The sequence below is a fragment of the Pongo abelii genome, chromosome 19, assembly GCF_028885655.2.
Source record: "Pongo abelii isolate AG06213 chromosome 19, NHGRI_mPonAbe1-v2.0_pri, whole genome shotgun sequence".
Classification (NCBI taxonomy): Eukaryota; Metazoa; Chordata; class Mammalia; order Primates; family Hominidae; genus Pongo; species Pongo abelii.
Genome location: NC_072004.2, coordinates 72370506 through 72388537, shown reverse-complemented (window position 1 = coordinate 72388537; position 18032 = coordinate 72370506). Strand labels below are relative to the sequence as shown.

The 18032-nt window shown below is 55.4% G+C and overlaps 2 protein-coding genes across 5 annotated transcripts in view; both read left to right on the top strand.

The window, feature by feature from the left end:
• The first annotated feature begins 125 nt into the window (after positions 1-125).
• On the top strand, positions 126-11753 carry DHX58 (DExH-box helicase 58). 3 transcript variants are annotated; one of them, NM_001131127.1, is given in 14 exon segments: positions 353-396; positions 830-904; positions 1124-1292; positions 1522-1723; positions 2106-2296; positions 3656-3772; positions 4946-5072; positions 5319-5510; positions 7143-7396; positions 7968-8117; positions 8211-8372; positions 9342-9532; positions 10845-10941; positions 11211-11746. In NM_001131127.1, coding segments are annotated over 12 exon segments (2037 nt in total). In that variant the 5' UTR covers positions 353-396; positions 830-904; position 1124; the 3' UTR covers positions 11397-11746.
• A 2921-nt stretch (positions 11754-14674) lies between these two features.
• The window catches only part of ZNF385C (zinc finger protein 385C), a 71381-nt gene continuing 68023 nt past the window's right edge, over positions 14675-18032 (top strand). The window contains exon 1 of one of the 2 annotated variants that reach the window (XM_009251748.4): positions 14675-14738. The gene's annotated coding sequence lies outside the window, so the exon portion shown is untranslated. The remainder of the gene's footprint in view (positions 14739-18032) is intronic. The other variant, XM_054546416.2, reaches the window with a different exon arrangement.

Genomic DNA, 18032 nt, shown 5'->3' with positions numbered 1-18032 from the left:
CAGCAAGCCTCAGGCCTGGTCCTGTGCTCCTGGGGTGATGGGTCCTACCTGGCTGCAGCCCCCCACCTCTCCCTCCTCCAGGCTGCTCCTGATCCAGATGCCAGGGCAGCAGGGGTCAGAACCTCCTGCCTTAACCTTAACCTGGGTGGACTTGGTTACAACTGACTGCAAAAGGGCCAGAGCGTAGAGGATCCTGTAGCACTGAAAGAGTGCTTCCCTGTTAGCACACGTGGTTCTTTTTTTCGGGGCAGGGATAGGAGATTTCTAAGTCGGGCTCAGCTGGCTCCTCCCCTCAGTTTCAGTTTCCATTTCCGATTTCTGCTCTCTGCGCTGAGCACAGCGGCACCAGGCTGAGCTAAGCAGGGCCGCCCTGGGCAGGCCTCCCTGGTGGTGCAGGTGAGACCCAGGCTGGGCAAGGCGCAGGTGTAGCCTGTGTTACTCCCACCCCCAACCTTTTGGCCAGAGCAGGCTCCTGATGGGTTTTGAGGGTGTCCTCCCCCACCTCCCTCAAGTGGGGTGGAGTCCTGGGCAAAGGGAGGTCTCTCTTCCGACCTGTCTGGCCAGGAGTTGGGATGAGTGGAGGGACCAGTGGGTCTGAGTCCCCTGCCATTTCCAGAATGGAGCTGTGGCCCTACCAGTGGGAGGTGATCATGCCTGCCAGGGTGCTGGCGCACCAGCAGTACTTTCCCGGAGTTTGTACTCGCGGCAGTTGGCGATGACTGTTAGCACAAACGGTTCTTTTTTCTTGGTTCTTTTTCCTGGGGCAGGGATGGGAGATTCCTAAGTCGGCTCAGCTGGCTCCTTCTCTCAGTTTCAGTTCTCATTTCAGGTCTCTGAGCTGAGCACAGTGGCACCAGGCTGAGTTAAGTGGGACTGCCCTGGGCAGACCTACCTACTAGAGCAGGTGAGACCCGGGCTGGGCAGGGGGCAGGTGTAGCCTGTGTTACTCCCGCCTCCCCCTTTTGGGCAGAGCAGGGTCCTGATGGGTTCTGAGGGAGTCCTGCCCCACCTCCCTCAAGTGGGGTGGAGTCCTGGGCAAAGGGAGGTCTCTGCACGAACTGGTCTGGCCAGGAGTTGAGAGGGGTGGAGGGGCCGGTGGGCCTGAGTCCCCTGCCATTCCCAGAATGGAGCTGCGGCCCTACCAGTGGGAGGTGATCATGCCTGCCCTGGAGGGCAAGAATATCATCATCTGGCTGCCCACGGGTGCCGGGAAGACCCGGGCGGCTGCTTATGTGGCCAAGAGGCACCTAGAGACTGTGGATGGAGGCAAGGTGGTTGTATTGGTCAACAGGGTGAGTGGTCTGTCCCTACCCCGCTCCCCCACCACCAAGCAGGGTCTCAGCTCTTCAGGCATCTCTCAGTCCCCACCAGAACTCCAAAGCTGCTGTGGCCATCGCTAAGCTCACCTGTCTTTCCACCCTGGCTCAGTACCCAGCCATGTCCTGCGGGTCACCTTACCTCCTCCCTACTTCCCTGGCGCCAGATTCAGCTCTCTTTTCCCAGCTCATCCTCCACCCCCAGGTGCACCTGGTGACCCAGCATGGTGAAGAGTTCAGGCGCATGCTGGATGGACGCTGGACCATGACAACCCTGAGTGGGGACATGGGACCACGTGCTGGCTTTGGCCACCTGGCCCGGTGCCATGACCTGCTCATCTGCACGGCAGAGCTTCTGCAGATGGCACTGACCAGCCCCGAGGAGGAGGAGCACTTGGAGCTCACTGGTGAGGGCCATGGCCGGGAGGAAAAAGATATGCATCTGGGGTACCTCCTCCCGCCAACCCCAGGGCACCTCCCGGAGTCAAGGTGTTGGGAGTTTTTGTGGGAGTGAGGGGTTGCCTGTTCACAAAACTACTGCAGGCACTCTAGTAGAAACAGGCCGGGCTATAGTGTAGGATCTTAGGCAAGTCCCTTCCCCAGCTGAGCCTCGGTTTACCAATCTGTGAAACGGAGAGAAATCATCCCTGCCTGGCTCCTCATCCTGGGACCAGCTGCAGGTTGTGAAGGGAAGAAGGAATTCTTACATCATTGTGGGGACTACCTGAAAGCTGATGGGAGGAAGGGCTTTGCAAACATAGGTCACAGCCTTCCGCCCTGTGCCCTCAGCCTTCTCCCTGATCGTGGTGGATGAGTGCCACCACACGCACAAGGACACCGTCTACAACGTCATCATGAGCCAGTACCTAGAACTTAAACTCCAGAGGGCACAGCCGCTACCCCAGGTGCTGGGTCTCACAGCCTCCCCAGGCACTGGCGGGGCCTCCAAGCTCAATGGGGCCATCAACCACGTCCTGCAGGTCAGCCTGGCCCCTGTGGGCCTCCCACTGCCAGACCCACCAGGGACTTCCCTCCCTCCCTGCCTGCCCTGCCACTACCCCATCCCCACCAGCCCTACCAGGCTCTCCATGGCAGGGTCTGGCCCCTTCCTCACCTAAGATCCAGCCTCCAGTGGTTTGGAGGCTGGATCTTAGGTTAAAGAATTAACTCCCAACTTTACTGTGGTTTCCAAAGTTCTACGTGATCTACCTCTCCACCTCATTTCTGTGCCCTCCCTGTTGTAGCTCATCCCACCGCTACACTGGCCTGCCTTCTGCATCTTCAACATGCAGGGCTTGTTCCCATCTCGGGGACCTTTGCATTTACCATTTCTTTTGCCTAGAATGCCCTTCCCTTTGAACTTTACCTGCTGCTTCCTCCTTGTCTTTCATTGAACAGCTTAATGCCATCTCTTGAAAGTCCTCCCTGATCACCCCCTCTGCTCTCTGTCATATCATCCAGTGCTATCCTCTTCAGAGCTTGTTAATGCGCTCTGCAAGGTTTTATTATTTTCTTTTTTTTTTTGAGACGGAGTCTCGCTGTGTCGCCCAGGCTGGAGGGCAGTGGCATGATCTCAGCTCCCTGCAACCTCCGCCTCCCAGGTTCAAGCGATTCTCCTGCCTCAGCTCCCAAGTAGCTGGGATTACAGGTGCACACCACTACGCCCAGCTAATTTTTTGTATTTTTAGTAGAGACGGGGTTTCACCATGTTGGCCACGCTGGTCTCGAACTCCTGACCACGTGATTCACCCGCCTTGGCCTCCCAAAGTGCTGGGATTACAGGCGTGAGCTACTGTGCCCAGCCTCTTTTTTTTTTTTTTTTTTTTTTTGAGACGGAGTCTCACTCTGTCACCCAGGCTGGAGTGCAGTGGCACGATCTTGGCTCACTGCAACCGCCACCTCCCGGGTTCAAGTGATTCTTCTGTCTCAGCCTCCCGAGTAGCTGGAACTACAGGCGCGTGCCACCATGCCCGGCTAATTTTTGTATTTTTAGTAGAGATGGGGTTTCACCACATTGGCCAGGCTGTCTCAAACTCCTGACCTCAGGTGATCCGCCCGCCTTGGCCTCCCAAAGTGCTGGGATTACAGGTGTGAGCCACCGCGCCTGGCTGGTTCTATTATTCTTTTACTGGTTTATTATCTGTCTCTCCAACTCCAATCTGAGTTCCTTTGTATCCCCAGTGCCTAGAACAAGACTGGCACAGAGAAGGTGAGCAATATTTGAGTAGAAGAATGCCCACGCTCTCCTGTCCTCAGCTGGGATCCATCCTGCCCCAAATCTTTGCTCATTGTCCCCATAGACCCTCCCTTTCCAGTAAAGTCCTCTCTGTTGCCCCCAGCTCTGTGCCAACTTGGACACGTGGTGCATCATGTCACCCCAGAACTACTGCCCCCAGCTGCAGGAGCACAGCCAACAGCCTTGCAAACAGTACAACCTCTGTCACAGGCGCAGCCAGGTACGTGGGGGCAGGGACACGGCGAGAGCGGGAGCCGGTGTGAAGTTAGGACACCTAGGCTTGGGCCCTGACTCCACCCTCAGTAGCTCTGTGACTTCAGGTCACTTGCTATGTATCCAAGCCTCAATTTCTCCTTTCTGTGAAATGGGACAGATACAGCCCATGCCCACAGCCCGCTCTTTGGATTGACTCAGAAGGCACCACCGGTGTCTGTCACAGCACTGACATGCTGGCAAGTGCACTACAAACCAGACAGCAGGGATACTTTGTGCTGAGGCTCTACTGAGCCCTCTCTAGTGTGGACATGGCCTGGTGTCTGCCATGACTGGACTGGACAAGGACTAGGTGTCAGGTCCATAACTACACCAAATGTTACACTCGGGGTCAGGTTTGAGCCCATGCTGTGGTCTGGAGGGAGGGAGGGAGTGCACAGATAGCTGAAAGAACCCTTGGGGGGCCATACGCAGGTGAAATGTAGTTTTATTCAGCAGCTCTCTCAGCAGCGGCTCTCTCACACTGTCCACCTTTATCTGGGCTGTCTGCTCCGGCTCTGTGGCTCCTGCTGCCCTCACGCCTGCAGCTGCTCTCCCTGGCCCGCAAGGCCAGCTCTGTCAGGGTCAGCAGCTTAACTCTTTCCCTCTGGGCACAAGCTGGTTCCTGGCTCCCCACTGCCCGCCTTCAAGGCGACCGGCTCTTCCTTACAGGGGTTAGTAGCGTTATTCTCTCTCTGGGCGTGCCAGCGTGCCCTGCCGTGCCAAGCTGAACCAAGCCCCGTGCACAGCGTCAGCAGGGCAATTATACCTTCTACTGACAGTAGAGTCCAGTATGAACTTACACAAACGGGTTATATAGCAAGTGGAGTACGTGCCTGCCCCCTAAACTCGCTGAGTCACTCTGGCCCGGATGTCCACCTGGGCCTGTTCCTTGACCAAGGCACGTCCATGTACCTCACACTAGGCATCACCGTGCCCAGGCCAAAGGGAAAGAACACATCGCCAGTGAGACAGGGCAGGACTCCCCCACACCCTAGCCGGCCTCCCTCTGGAGCTCACACCACAGCTAAGACAGATGGGTGAGGCAGTCGCGGTGTGCTACACGCCGGGGTCAGCACCCCTACTGGGTGCCCATCCTCCAATGTGTATGGGAATCCCCTCCAACTCTCCTCTTGATCAGGATCCGTTTGGAGACTTGCTGAAGAAGCTCATGGACCAAATCCACGACCACCTGGAGATGCCTGAGTTGAGCCGGAACTTTGGGACGCAGATGTATGAGCAGCAGGTGGTGAAGTTGAGTGAGGCTGGTGAGAGGGGCAGCCCTTCAGGCGGAGACGAGGATGTGGGAGGGGCCATGGGCGGGGCCTGCCGGGGCAGAGGCCTTTGGGGCGGGGCCTGCCTGGGTGGAGGCCTTCGGGGCGGGGCCTGCCTGGGTGGAGGCCTTCGGGGCGGGGCCTATCCACCCCAGGGGCGGAGTCGAGTGGGACGGCCCTATGGAGCAGGACAGGGAACGGGGCTGTGGGCCGCTCAGACCCTGCGCCCTCTCCCCGCAGCGGCTTTGGCCGGGCTCCAGGAGCAACGGGTGTATGCGCTTCACCTGAGGCGCTACAATGACGCGCTGCTCATCCATGACACCGTCCGCGCCGTGGATGCCTTGGCTGCGCTGCAGGATTTCTATCACAGGGAGCACGTCACTAAAACCCAGATCCTGTGTGCCGAGCGCCGGCTGCTGGCCCTGTTCGATGGTGAGGGGCGGGAGGGGGCTTCGGGGCCGGGGATGATGGGACCTGGATGCGAGGTCAGAGGCCAGGGCACAGGCGCCAAGGTCGGATGGGAAGGTGCCCGTGAGGATACTGGTGGAGATCCTATTTTTCTAACCAAAATCCAAGGCCATGGGTAGGACTGATTTATTTCCTCATTTGTGAAGGTTTTTGCATAGTTGTTAACATTAATTCACATTGTTGACTTTTTTTTTTTTTTTTTTTTTTTTTAAACAGTCGGGTCTTGCTCTTTCGCCCAGGCTGGAGGACAGTTGTGCAATGATAGCTCACTGCAACCTCGACCTAATGGGCTCAAGTAATTCTCACCCTTCAGCCTCCCAAGTAGCTAGGACTACAGGTGGGCACCACCACTCCCAGCTAATTAAAAAAAATTTTTTTTTTGAAGAGGCGGAGTCTCGCTTTGTTGCCCAGGCTGGTCTCTAACTCCTGGGCTCAAGTGATCCTCATGCCTCTGCTTCTCAAAGTGCTGGGATTACAGGTGTGAGCCACTGTGCCCCGCCCAGATTTTTTAAAAAGATTAGCTAGGAGTGGTTCCTTTAGACTGGGAGAGTGAGGCTGAAAGTCAGAGGGTGAAGTTTAAGGTTGCAAATCTCAGCACAGGCTGGGGCTCAAGAGATCTGGGTAGCAGAGGTCAGAGTTAAAAGCTCAAGGGTCATCCTGGTCACTGGGGAGAAGAGGGTTCTGGTCTAAGGTTCTGTACTGTATGACCCTGGTGTGAGGCTGGCCTTGAGAGTGGGCTCGGTAGGAGGCATCGTTTTTTGTTTTTGTTTTTTTGAGAAGGAGTCTCGCTCTGTCGCCCAGGCTGGAGTGCAATGGCACAATCCAACGATCCCAGCTCACTACAACCTCCCCCTCCCGGGTTCAAGCGATTCTCCTGCCTCAGCCTCCCGAGTAGCTGGGACTACAAGTGTGCATCACCACGCCCAGCTAATTTTTTTGTATTTTTATTAGAGACGGGGTTTCACCATATTGGTCAGGCTGGTCTCGAACTCCTGACCTCAGGTGATCCGCTCACCTCACCCTCCCAAAGTGCTAGGATTACAGGCGTGAGCCAATGCACCCAGCCAGGGCATCCTTAAATGTGTTCTTGGTGCTGCTGTGGGGGAGTTGAGCAGGAGTTCCATCCTTCCCCCACCCCCCACCCCCCACCTTCTGCACTCCTGCAGTCCTATTCCTGTGAGAACCTCCTCCACCAGTGCCCTCCCCACTCCAAGATCTGAATCCTCTGCCTCTGGGACTTTTCTTCTTTCTTTCTCTTTCTTTCCCTCCCTCCCTCCCTCTCTTCCTTCCTTTCTTTCCTTCTCTCTCTCTCTCTTCTCTTCTCTTTCTTTCTTGCTTGCCTGCCTTCCTTCCTTCCTTCCTTCCCTCTCTCCCTTTCTTTCCTTCTCTCTCTTTCTTGCTTGCTTGCTTTCTTTTTTTTTTCTTCCAGACAGAGTCTTACTCTGTTACGCAGCCTGGAGTGTGGTGGTGCAATCATAGCTCTCTTCAGCCTTGACCTCCTAGGCTCAAGCAATCCTTCTGCCCTCAGCCTCCCAAGTATCTGGGACTACAGACATGTGCCACTACACCCAGCTAACTTTTTGGGGTTTTCGACAGACCACAAGAATGTGCTGGCCCACTTGGCAACTCATGGCCCAGAGAATCCAAAACTGGAGATGCTGGAAAAGATCCTGCAAAGGCAGTTCAGGAGCTCTGACAGCCCTCGGGGTATCATCTTCACCCGCACCCGCCAGAGCGCACACTCCCTCCTGCTCTGGCTCCAGCAGCAGCCAGGCCTGCAGACCGTGGACATTCGGGCCCAGCTACTGATTGGGGCTGGGAACAGCAGCCAGAGCACCCACATGACCCAGGTGTGGGCTTCGGGGAAAGATGCTGGCACTGGGAGGGATTCCATAGGAGAGAAGTGCGGGGAACAGGGTCTTCAGCACAGAGAGGTGGGGGCAGGGAGACCCTGGGGAAAGAGAAAGTTGACTATCCCCAGGCAGAGGGGCAAGGAGCTAGGGGAGAGGGGCGGACACTGACCTCCCTGGTGCTGAAGCCTCTCCCAGTCTGGGGGTCCTTGGGGGCAGAAGGTTGGGCACGGGGGTCTGTAGGGAAAGAGGTGGGTGATGCAGTTCCTCAGGGCAGAGGATCAGGTCTGGGGTCCCTTGCGGGAGAAGACTATGGCTTGAGAGTTGTTCCTAGACTAGAGGGGCAGGGACCCTTAGGAGTCCCTAGGGAAGATGGGGGTTGGACAGTTACCTGGGAAGATGGGCAAGATCCTGGGGGTACCTGGGGATAAAGATGGGATTCAAGTACTCTAGGGAGATGGACCAAGATTGGTAGTGAGGGCTGAACCAGGAGAGGCTACTCTGGCAGGTGGAGTCAGCCTGAGCCACCTCATGTACCAGCCTCTTTCTCCTCCCTGCCCTCCGCCTGCAGAGGGACCAGCAAGAAGTGATCCGGAAGTTCCGAGATGGAACCCTGAACCTTCTGGTGGCCACGAGTGTGGCGGAGGAGGGGCTGGACATCCCACATTGCAATGTGGTGGTGCGTTATGGGCTCCTGACCAATGAAATCTCCATGGTCCAGGTACTCACATCCTCCTCCACTCGGCCGCCCTGATAATAGGATCCTGTGTGGGGCCCCAGCCCAACTCAGGACACCTCTTGTCTCCCTTCCCAGGCCAGGGGCCGTGCCCGGGCCGATCAGAGTGTTTACTCGTTTGTAGCAACTGAGGGTAGCCGGGAGCTGAAGCGGGAGCTGATCAACGAGGCGCTGGAGACGCTGATGGAGCAGGCAGTGGCTGCTGTGCAGAAAATGGACCAGGCTGAGTACCAGGCCAAGGTCTGCAGGCAGCCTGCACGCCCTGTGGGAGGGATGGGGAGGAGGGAGCCCCTCCCTGGCAGGTTTCTGACTGCACACATACGTCCCCCGTCCCCTCTACATCTCGGGGCTAATTTTGCCCACCTAGGGAAGGTTTAGATAGAGGCCAGGGGTGGGGCTGCCAGGGAAGGCAGTACCTGGACTCCAGAAGGCCTTAGGAACGGGCCTTGTCCAAGGCTCTTTATTTATCCTTGCCATGAGATACTTTATATATCTGGAAGGGCTGCATTACAGCCTTTCTGGAACCAGGCAGAGGGGACAAGATAAGTCCACATGCCGAAGATAAGCCCAGAACTAGGACTTATATCATCAGTTCCCCTGAGGCAGGGCCACCACCATCCTGCCTTGTCCAGGGTGCTCCCTGTTGTCCCAGCATAATTGTTAATGATGCCCCATGACAGATTCACAGAAGCAGCTTTGCCTAAAATCCTTCAAGATTGAGCAGGAAAGCTTACCCCTCCCACTGCTGCCCCTCACTACTCATACTGTTTTTCTCCACAGCTGTTTTTTGTTTTTTTTTTCCCGAGACGGAGTCTCGCTCTGTCACCCAGGCTGGAGTGCATGGCACAATCTCCGCCTCCTGGGCTCAAGCAATTCTCCTGCCTCAGCCTCCCGAGTAGCTGGGATTACAGGCGTGCACCACCATGCCCAGCTAATTTTGTATTTTTAGTAGAGATGGGGTTTCACCATGTTGCCCAGGCTGGTCTCGAACTCCTGACCTCGTGATCCACCCGCCTTGGCCTCCCAAAATGCTGGGATTACAGGCATGAGTTACGCATCATCACAGCAATAGAGCTTCTTTTAAGCTCCAGGGAGGGTTAAGGAAAGTCTGTTCCAGGTACAAATGATCTTAGGTCTTTGGGAACCTTTTGTCCCCCAAGGAACATTCTCTTAGGCCCCAGCCATGCCTGGTGTCTCCTCCCACCCCAGATCCGGGATCTGCAGCAGGCAGCCCTGACCAAGCGGGCGGCCCAGGCAGCCCAGCGGGAGAACCAGCGGCGGCAGTTCCCAGTGGAGCACGTGCAGCTACTCTGCATCAACTGCATGGTGGCCGTGGGCCACGGCAGCGACCTGCGGAAGGTGGAGGGCACCCACCATGTCAACGTGAACCCCAGCTTCTCGTGAGACCTGTGGAAGGGGCTATCGGGATGGGGGCGTGGGATGGGGACCTGGGAATCCTTCCTATCCAGACAGTGCTTTGAAGCTTTGGGAAGCTAAAGAGCATTGTAGCAAGTACTTACTCTGCATTTTCACAATAATCTGGTTAGACAGGTTTTATCCCTGTCTCCATTTTACAGGCAAGGAAATAGAGGCTCAGAGAGGCTACGTGACTTGCCCAAGTTCCCACAGCCACTATCTGGTTGAGCAAGAACTGGAATTCAGGATACTAAGTGTCAAAAGACCACACATTGACCCTCTGGTCCTACCTACTCCGAAGATATCAAGAGAGCTTGGCCATCCCTGGGCCATCCTCCATCCGCTATCTCCTAGAGAGTAACCTTCCCCCATCCTCCATCCATTCATCATGTTACGCTCTGTGTTCCAGGCCACTGTGCCAAGGATCTTCACACAGGTTTTCTCAATTGAGGAGGTTGCATTTCAGCTAGGTCTCAATGGGTCTGGTTTGAATGTGAGCGAATGAGAAGGTAACCATGGAGGGCCGGGTGCAGTGGCTCATGCCTGTAATTCCAACACTTTGGGAGGCCAAGGTGGGTAGATCACTTGAGGTTAGAAGTTCAAGACCAGTCTGGCCAACATGGTGAAACCCCTTCTCTACTAAAAAAAATACAAAAATTATCTGGGCGTGGTGGCCCATGCTTGTAATCCCAGCTACTTGGGTGGCTAAGGCATGAGAATCACTTGAACCCGGGAGGCAAGCCAAGATCGCACCACTGCACTCCAGCCTGGGCAATAGAGCGAGACTCTGCCTTTAAAAAAAAAAAAAAGTGACACCAGTTGACCTGAGTGGAAGGGACTGTGAATAATGAGATTTAGAAAAAGACAGACTAGCCCGTGGAAGATTTGAAAGGTCAGGTGTGAAAGTGTAGCCTTTATCCAGGAGGTTCCTCTTAGGATCTTGGATAGATTTTAAGGAACAGAATGTCAGGGCAGATTTATATTTTTAGATCCCTCTAGCAGTTGGTGGAAGGATGGCTTGGGATGGGGAGTAAAAATGGAGGCAGAGAGACCCGTTAGGAGACTGTGAAGACCAGGTAACCGATGCTGAGGCTTGAACCTGGGCACAAGGGAACGTGCGATGGAGGCCACACAGGTAGAACTCACCGAAGATTGGATTTCCTGGCCTGGGAAGTCTGTGCCTCTTGACCAGCAGGAGGGCCCAAGGTCCAGGCAGAGGCTTGGCCGGCAGGAGGGCATGAGATCCGGGGCTGAGGAGGGTCAATGAGGGCTGTGGCCACTCCCCTTCCTCTCCAGGATCTACTATAATGTCTCCAGGGATCCTGTGGTCATCAACAAAGTCTTCAAGGACTGGAAGCCTGGGGGTGTCATCAGCTGCAGGAACTGTGGGGAGGTAAGAGCTTAGGCCATGTCCCAGGCCCCAGCGTCCTCAGCCCCAGTCTTCAGAGGCCCTCAGGGAGCCCTCACTAGGACACGGGAGACAGTCCCACCCCATGGCCTCCAGTCTGAAGATGGAGGTCCAGCCCCTCCCTAAGGGAGCCCACAGTCTGTGACATATCAGGTGGGAGGAAAAGGCCCTGTATTCAGGGAATTCCAACTTGAGGAGAGAAACCCAGTCTGAGGCCAGAGACCCAGACCCTACCCTCTCTGTCTCACCTCCAGGTCTGGGGTCTGCAGATGATCTACAAGTCAGTGAAGCTGCCAGCGCTCAAAGTCCGCAGCATGCTGCTGGAGACCCCTCAGGGGCGGATCCAGGCCAAAAAGTGGTCCCGCGTGCCCTTCTCCGTGCCTGACTTTGACTTCCTGCAGCATTGTGCCCAGAACCTGTCAGACCTCTCCCTGGACTGACCACCTCATTGCTGCAGTGCCCGGTTTGGGCTGTAGGGGGCGGGAGAGTCTGCAGCAGAGTCCAGGCCCCTCCTTCCTGAATCATCAGCTGTGGGCATCAGGCCCACCAGCCACAGAGGAGTCCTGGGCACCCTGGCTTAGGCTCCCGCAATGGGGAAACAACTGGAGGGCCAGAGCTCAGTCCAGACCTACCTTGTACGCACATAGACACTTTCATATGCACTGGATGGAGTTAGGGAAACTGAGGCAAAAGAATTTGCCATACTGTACTCAGAATCACGACATTCCTTCCCTACCAAGGCCACTTCTGTTTTTTGAGGCTCCTCATAAAAATAAATGAAAAAATGGGATAGAAAATGTGTGGTGTCTTAATTTTGTTGGAATATAATTGGTAGAAAATAAACTGTTTGTGTAGTGTGCCACTGGGTACTTTTTAAAAATTTTTTTTATTTTTTGAAACGGAGTTTCACTCTTGCTGCCCAGGCTGGAGTACAGTCGCACGATCTTGGCTCACTGCAACCTCCACCTCCTGAGTTCAAGCGATTCTCCTGCCTCAGCCTCCCAAGTAGCTGGGATTACAGGTGCCCGCCACCATGCCCAGCTAATTTCTTGTATTTTTAGTAGAGATGGGGTTTCACCATGTTGGCCAGGTTGTTCTCAAACTCCTGACCTCAGGCGATCTGCCTGCCTCAGCCTCCCAAAGTGCTGAGATTACAGGCGTGAGCCACCGTCCCCGGCCTGGATACATTTTAACATGCATATCCTGCACGATCAAGATAATGAACATAGCCATCACCCTCAAAATGTCCTGTTTCTTCCAGTGGAATTTTCAAAGAACAACAAAAGTTTCCTGGTTCCCCATTGCAATCCATACCTCTCACCCTTCCCCATCCGATGACCTGCTTTGTAATTTTTAATGTTAAAAGTGTTTGGTTTTTTTGAGACAGAGTCTCACTCTCTGTTGCCCAGGCTGGAGTGCAGTGGTGCAATCTCAGCTCACTGCAACCTCTGCCTTCAGGGCTCAAGTGATCCTCCTGCCTCAGCCTCCCAAGTAGCTGGGATTACAGGTGCCTGCCACCATGCCTGGCTAATTTTTGTATTTTTGGTAGAGACAGGGTTTCGCCATGTTGCCCAACAGGCTGGTCTCAAACACCAGAGCTCAGGTGATCCACCCACCTCGGCCTCTTAAAGTGCTGGGATTACATGCATGAGCCACTGGGTCCGGCCTTGTTTGTTTTTGTTCTTATTTTGTTTTTGAGACAGGGACTCGCTCTGTCGCCCAAGCTAGAGTACCGCAGTACAATCATGGCTCACTTCAGCCTCAACCTCCCAGGCTCAAGCAATCCCCCCACCTCAACCTCCCTGGTACCTGGGACTACAGATGTACACCACCACACCTAATTTTTGGGGGGTAGAGGGGCAGTGTACAGACAAGGTCTCACTATGTTGCCTAGGCTGATCTCCAACTCCTGGGCTCAGGTGATCCTCCCAAAGTGCTGGGATCACAGGTATGAGCCACTGTGCCTGACCTAGTGTTGAAAGTTTTAGGCCAGGCGCATTTTCTCACGCTTGTAATCCCAGCACTTTGGGAGGCCGAGGCGGGCAGATCACCTGGGGTCAGGGATTGGAGACAAGCCTGGCCATTTCGGTGAAACCCCATCTCTACTAAAAATTACAAAAATTAGCCTCGCATAGTGGCAGGCCCCTGTAATTCCAGCTACTGAGGAGGCCGAGGCAGGAGACTCGCTTGAACCTGGGAGACAGAGTTTGCAGTGAGCCGAGATCATGCCACTGCACTGCAGCCTGGACGACACAGTAAGACTCCGTCTCAAAAAAAAAAAAAGTTTTAAACACTCCTCTTTAATAGCTCTCCTAAGCCTTATTCATAAAGGGTATCAACAGTCTAAACTTGAGGCCCATCAAGAGTGTGAGGGCTTCCTGCTCCCCCTACCCCATAATAGCTTCCAACCCCGATGTTCCCCTCTCCACCTTCCCTTAACCCTCAGATCATCTCCCCTAGGCTGGGGAAAGGCTGAGATCCAGGGTTTGAGGGGTGGGCTCAGGTAGGCATGGGGGTGGGGAAAATTACAAAGGCCTAAATTTTCTGTTCTCATTTTAACAAGAAAGAAAAAGAAAGGCAAGATCTAGGTTGCTTCATCAGGGAAAGGGCTATTTCTGTAGTACAAGGCCCAGCAGGCAGGAGACACCTTCAAGAGGAAGGGAGGGGGCTACGGCAGAGATTTGAGAACAGGATGGCAGTCCTTCCTGCCGTCCAACCTCCTTCCCTCCTGCTACATTCTTGGTTCTGTCCCCAGGTAGATGAGAAATGCACCCTCTCTTCTCCCAGCATTTTCTTTTTTTCTGTAGGCCTCTTGTCTGATTGAGGGCTGAAATTCCCGTTCACGTCTTTTTGGCTACCATCTCCCATAGAGAGTGTACTTCTCTTTCCCAAGGCCCCCTTCCTCCTCCTCTCCAAGTGTCCTTGGCCCTGGATCCAGGAGTCTCCTTCCTCCTCCCTCCTGTCCCATCTCCAGCTGCCTTCCCGGGGGGAGAGTTGCCCATCCGCTCCCCACTTTGCCTTCAGTTAGTGTACCGCCTGCCAGCAACGTGCCTTTTACAGGTCAATAAAATTAGCGACTCGGGGCAGAGGGAGGGGGCAGGGGCTCAGGGGTGCTAAGCTCAAAGGCCTTGAATGTGGCTAGACTCACGGAGTCAGGACGCCTGTCATTCCAGGGCTAAACAGTGACAGCTGGGGGACCTGGGCTGGCGCTGGGGGCGGAGGAGGGGCTATGTGGCAGGGAGAGAGATGGGCTGAGGATAAAGATGGTCTGGGTGCCTAATGGCCCCCTCAGCGGCCTAAACCCCTACACAGCTGAGCCCTGGAGAGGGCACCCTACCTTTAGAGGAGTGTCCCGTCTCACACCCACCCTGCCAGGCCAGAAGAGCTCAGATGGAAGGGAACTCAGGCCAGGAGAGGTTTCTGAGCTTTCTTCTTCGTGTGAGGGGTCTTTATATGAAGTCACCTGCTCCAGGGCATCTGGGCAAGGCTGTCTGAAGCGGGGGATTTCCACCCGCCCCCCGCACCCCCCGGAGTCCTAACTTCCCAGCCTTCAGAACTCGAGCCCCGGGCCCTCCCTGTGGCCCAGATGCTCTCCCGGGACTTCCCACCTGAATGAGCCCGCGCACCCCACCGGCGGGGCCTCGAGGAGGGGCCGGCCGGGCTCCCTCTCCCAGCCCCGCCCCTGCCCCGCCGGGCCCCGCCCCTCCCAGCCATCCCGACACGCAGCGTTCCCAGCCAGGCGAGAGCAGGTGGCCGCGGCGGGCTCCGTCTCTGCCCCGCAGGTAAGACGGCGACGCGGGCTAGTCCACGCCGAGGACCTCGAGGGCAGCGCGGGAGAAAGAGGCAGCCCCTTCCACCTGTCCGGTCCTCTCACCTCAAAATTGGGGGACCCCAAGGGACAGTGAGGATATGCCTATCTCGGCTCTGCGCGCCGACATTGGGCATCTGCTGGGCGGGACTGAACTCTGGGGCAGTTTGAGGGTCCTGGCTGGGTATCCCTGATGCCAGGCGGGCTCCAAAGGATGGAAAAGAAAGAGCCGGGCATTAGACACGCAGCTTTCTGGAGTGGGGCAGGTTGGGGATGGTGACGACGGGGCTCCGGAGTAAGGAACCTCGTTGACTGAGAGCGCGCCATGCCTCATCCAAGGGCAGCCTCTTCCCCACCCTAGAGGGTGATGGCTTGACCCAAACGGCTTCTGTTCCGTGGGCTAATGAGGTAAGAGCCGCCGCATAGCTGAGCTGGGGCCTGGGTTTTCTAATGAGCCCCAGGGCACCTGCATCATTTATTTACATCTGGGTACAGGGGGTGGGGGGGTGAGCAGGGGATTACCCCGATGGCCTAGGGAACCCAGAAAGTCTGGGAACTCAGTAGATCTTTTCTGTGTCTGTGTCACAGAGCCGGCTGGGGAAGATGATCGCAGATGTGGCCTTATTGTAGACAGGGGAGCATTTGCACCCTCAGTGTTCGGATTTGGGCTGTAGGAAAGGGGTCCTGCCTCCCAGGACCTCGAGGAAGTCTTCCTGGAAGAGGAGGACCTGGGCTGACAGCTTGAATGTGATGCTCAGAGCTCTGAGCCACTAAGGAGAGGCAGCCTTTGAGTCTTGGTGCTGGGTTGAAGTAGAGCAGAGGACCCTGGATTATAGAACAAAGGGAAGTCAGGACATTGTTGTCTGGGTCCAGCTGGGACCCCAGGGACCTTCCTGAGATCATCACAAGCCTTTAGACAGACACGGGTGACAATGGGGGGAGGGGGGCTTCCTTGTCTGTCTAGATTCCCCATTCCATTGCCTCATTCCACCATACAAACCATCAGAGGCAGAAGTTCGTTCTCATATCTGACCTTCATCCCTTCTGGGTCTGTGCCAGCTTCTTGCTTCTGGGAGGCCATGTGCTCTAGTGGAAAGAGTGGGGGCTTTGGGGTCAGTTAGAGCTGAGTTCTGACACCTCTACCTACTGCGTGACCTTGAACAAGTTTCTTAACCTCTTTGAGTTCACTTAATCACCTGTAAAATGGGGATAATAATAGAACCCACCTCATAGGGTGGCTGCAAGGGTTAAATGAGGGTACACATGTAGAGCGCTTAGCACAGTGCCTGGAGCCTGGCGAGGGCTCAGAAAGTACAAGTGTCCCCTCATGTGTCGATCTGCAGGGGGTGAGAGCGAGCAGGGGAGGGGGGAGTGGAAGGGTTTTTTTTTTTTTTTTTTTTTTTTTTTTTTAGCTAAGCTTGGCTAGAAAGAGTGCCCTTCACTGCACGCCCCCCCACCAGCCCCTGCCCCCTGCTGGTTCCTGGATCTCTGGACCTGTCTGGGCTGCCCAGGGCCCCTCACCTCCTCCTCTTTTAGTCACCTTGTTTGTGTTGCCTTTCGTTTCTGTAGACGGGAGAGAGTCCCCCCCCCCGCCCAAGGCAGGGACCAGTACCAGCAGGAGCTCACTTGGGGCTGTGCCTCAGTGGAACAAGCTCTGGCTTGGAGACCCAACCCGAAAAAAAATGCCCTCTTGTCATCACTGCTCTGCCCTCCCCACCTCCAGGAGTTGGGATCAAGTCGCACTAAATTTTTCCAGGAAGATAAATAATACAAGTGACTGAAAGTCCTGTTTGGGGATTGTCCAAGCTGTCCTCCAATGAAAGGACAGCTTCAGGCCCTGGCCTGATCTCTAGGCTGCCAGGGAAGGCTGAGTTCAGTAGCACCCTTAAACCTGGGCAAGGGAGGGAGTGCCCATGCCCTAAGCTGGGGGCTTTCAAAGGCTCCACTCTGGCCCTCCTGCTGCCAGTCCTCTCCCTGTGGGATGAGGCATCAGCAGGGCCGAGGGGATGAGACTGTGAGTCCCCTCCAAGGCCACATTCTCCATACCTGTGACTCTGGAGGTCCCTGCCCAGATGGTCACCATCTGGCTCCCAGCCCATGCCAGCCTCTTCCCTGGGCCTGTCCACCTCAGGACAGGTTATGCCAATAGTGTGTGCACCCCTAGGGACAGTGAAGGGACAGCTATTTGCAGGGGCTGTGGATGAAGCAAGGACATGAGGCTGGGTGTCCTTATACATGCACAAGAGTCCCTTGTGGTGCAGACGGGACTCGGCAGCAGGAAGGGGGGTGGCCAGGGTGCGAGTGGAGCTGTCTCCTCTGCACAGAGTCGTTCTGATGTGTAAAGCTCAGGAGGCAGACAAATCCAAATTTGTATCTGGTCCTCCAGGTTGTTAGTGAAGGTGTATTTGTCAGGGTGAGAGGTTAGAACATATTTCACAGTTTGCCGGCTTGATTTATAACTTTTAAATATTTAGACATATGTCTGTAGGCCGCCATTTGTCCCCTTGCCCCAGGCCCTGTGAGCGTTCCAGGTGGGCCTGGCTGGGCCTGTGACTTCAGCTGCCATATGGTTAATTCCTTCCCCGCTCTCCCTGTCCCCCAGTAGAGTAGTACCCCCATAAAACTGGGCTTAGAACATGCTTACCTGGACCAGGAAGGAGTTTCAAGGTGAAATGAAGATTGTCAGTTGTCACCAACAAGCAGTTCCCCTGTGGGCCTCCTGACCTCATTATCCACCACAAAACTGGGACAATTTTTTTTTTAAATGTCCTGTGATGCTTGAGAGGGAAGGGCTGGGGAGGAGAGGTTACTTCTCTCCTGTGTGTGGTGAGGGTGTGGGTCACTGGACCCCAGGAGCAAGGAGGGAGCTACATGGGGCCGCAGCAGCAGGCGGGATGGAAGCTACCCTGGGGGAAAGCCAGGGATGGACCCCACCATCCCTCCGGCTGCCCTTCTCAGAGGGAGCTGCGCCTGAAGCCCGGGAGGGGCCATGTGTCTATTATGTGGGTTCTCCCGTGAGTTTGGAGTTTGGGCTTGGGACAGGGGAGACTGTGGGGTCAGCTGGCCAGGCGGTGGGGGTCATCCCCAGTGGGAATGAATGGCACACTGATGTTGACTGTAGTCAAGTGCCCTGTGGCACCTGGACACACCATCTGTTCAGAAGAGGCATGAAACCTTTATTGTGGCTGTGTCTGCTCACTCATTGTTTCTGATTGGGCTATTTGAGGAACAGCCTGCCACGTTGGCCTCATTAGCATCGTGAGGCTCT

Excerpts from the sequence above, each read along its gene's own strand:
- DHX58 (XM_024234128.3), top strand. The coding sequence starts at position 1,125 with ATGGAGCTGCGGCCCTACCAGTGGGAGGTGATCATGCCTGCCCTGGAG. Across the intron at positions 3,773-4,945 it reads TCTGTCACAGGCGCAGCCAG|GATCCGTTTGGAGACTTGCT; the intron begins GTACGTGGGGGC and ends CCTCTTGATCAG. Across the intron at positions 5,511-7,142 it reads GCTGCTGGCCCTGTTCGATG|ACCACAAGAATGTGCTGGCC; the intron begins GTGAGGGGCGGG and ends GGTTTTCGACAG.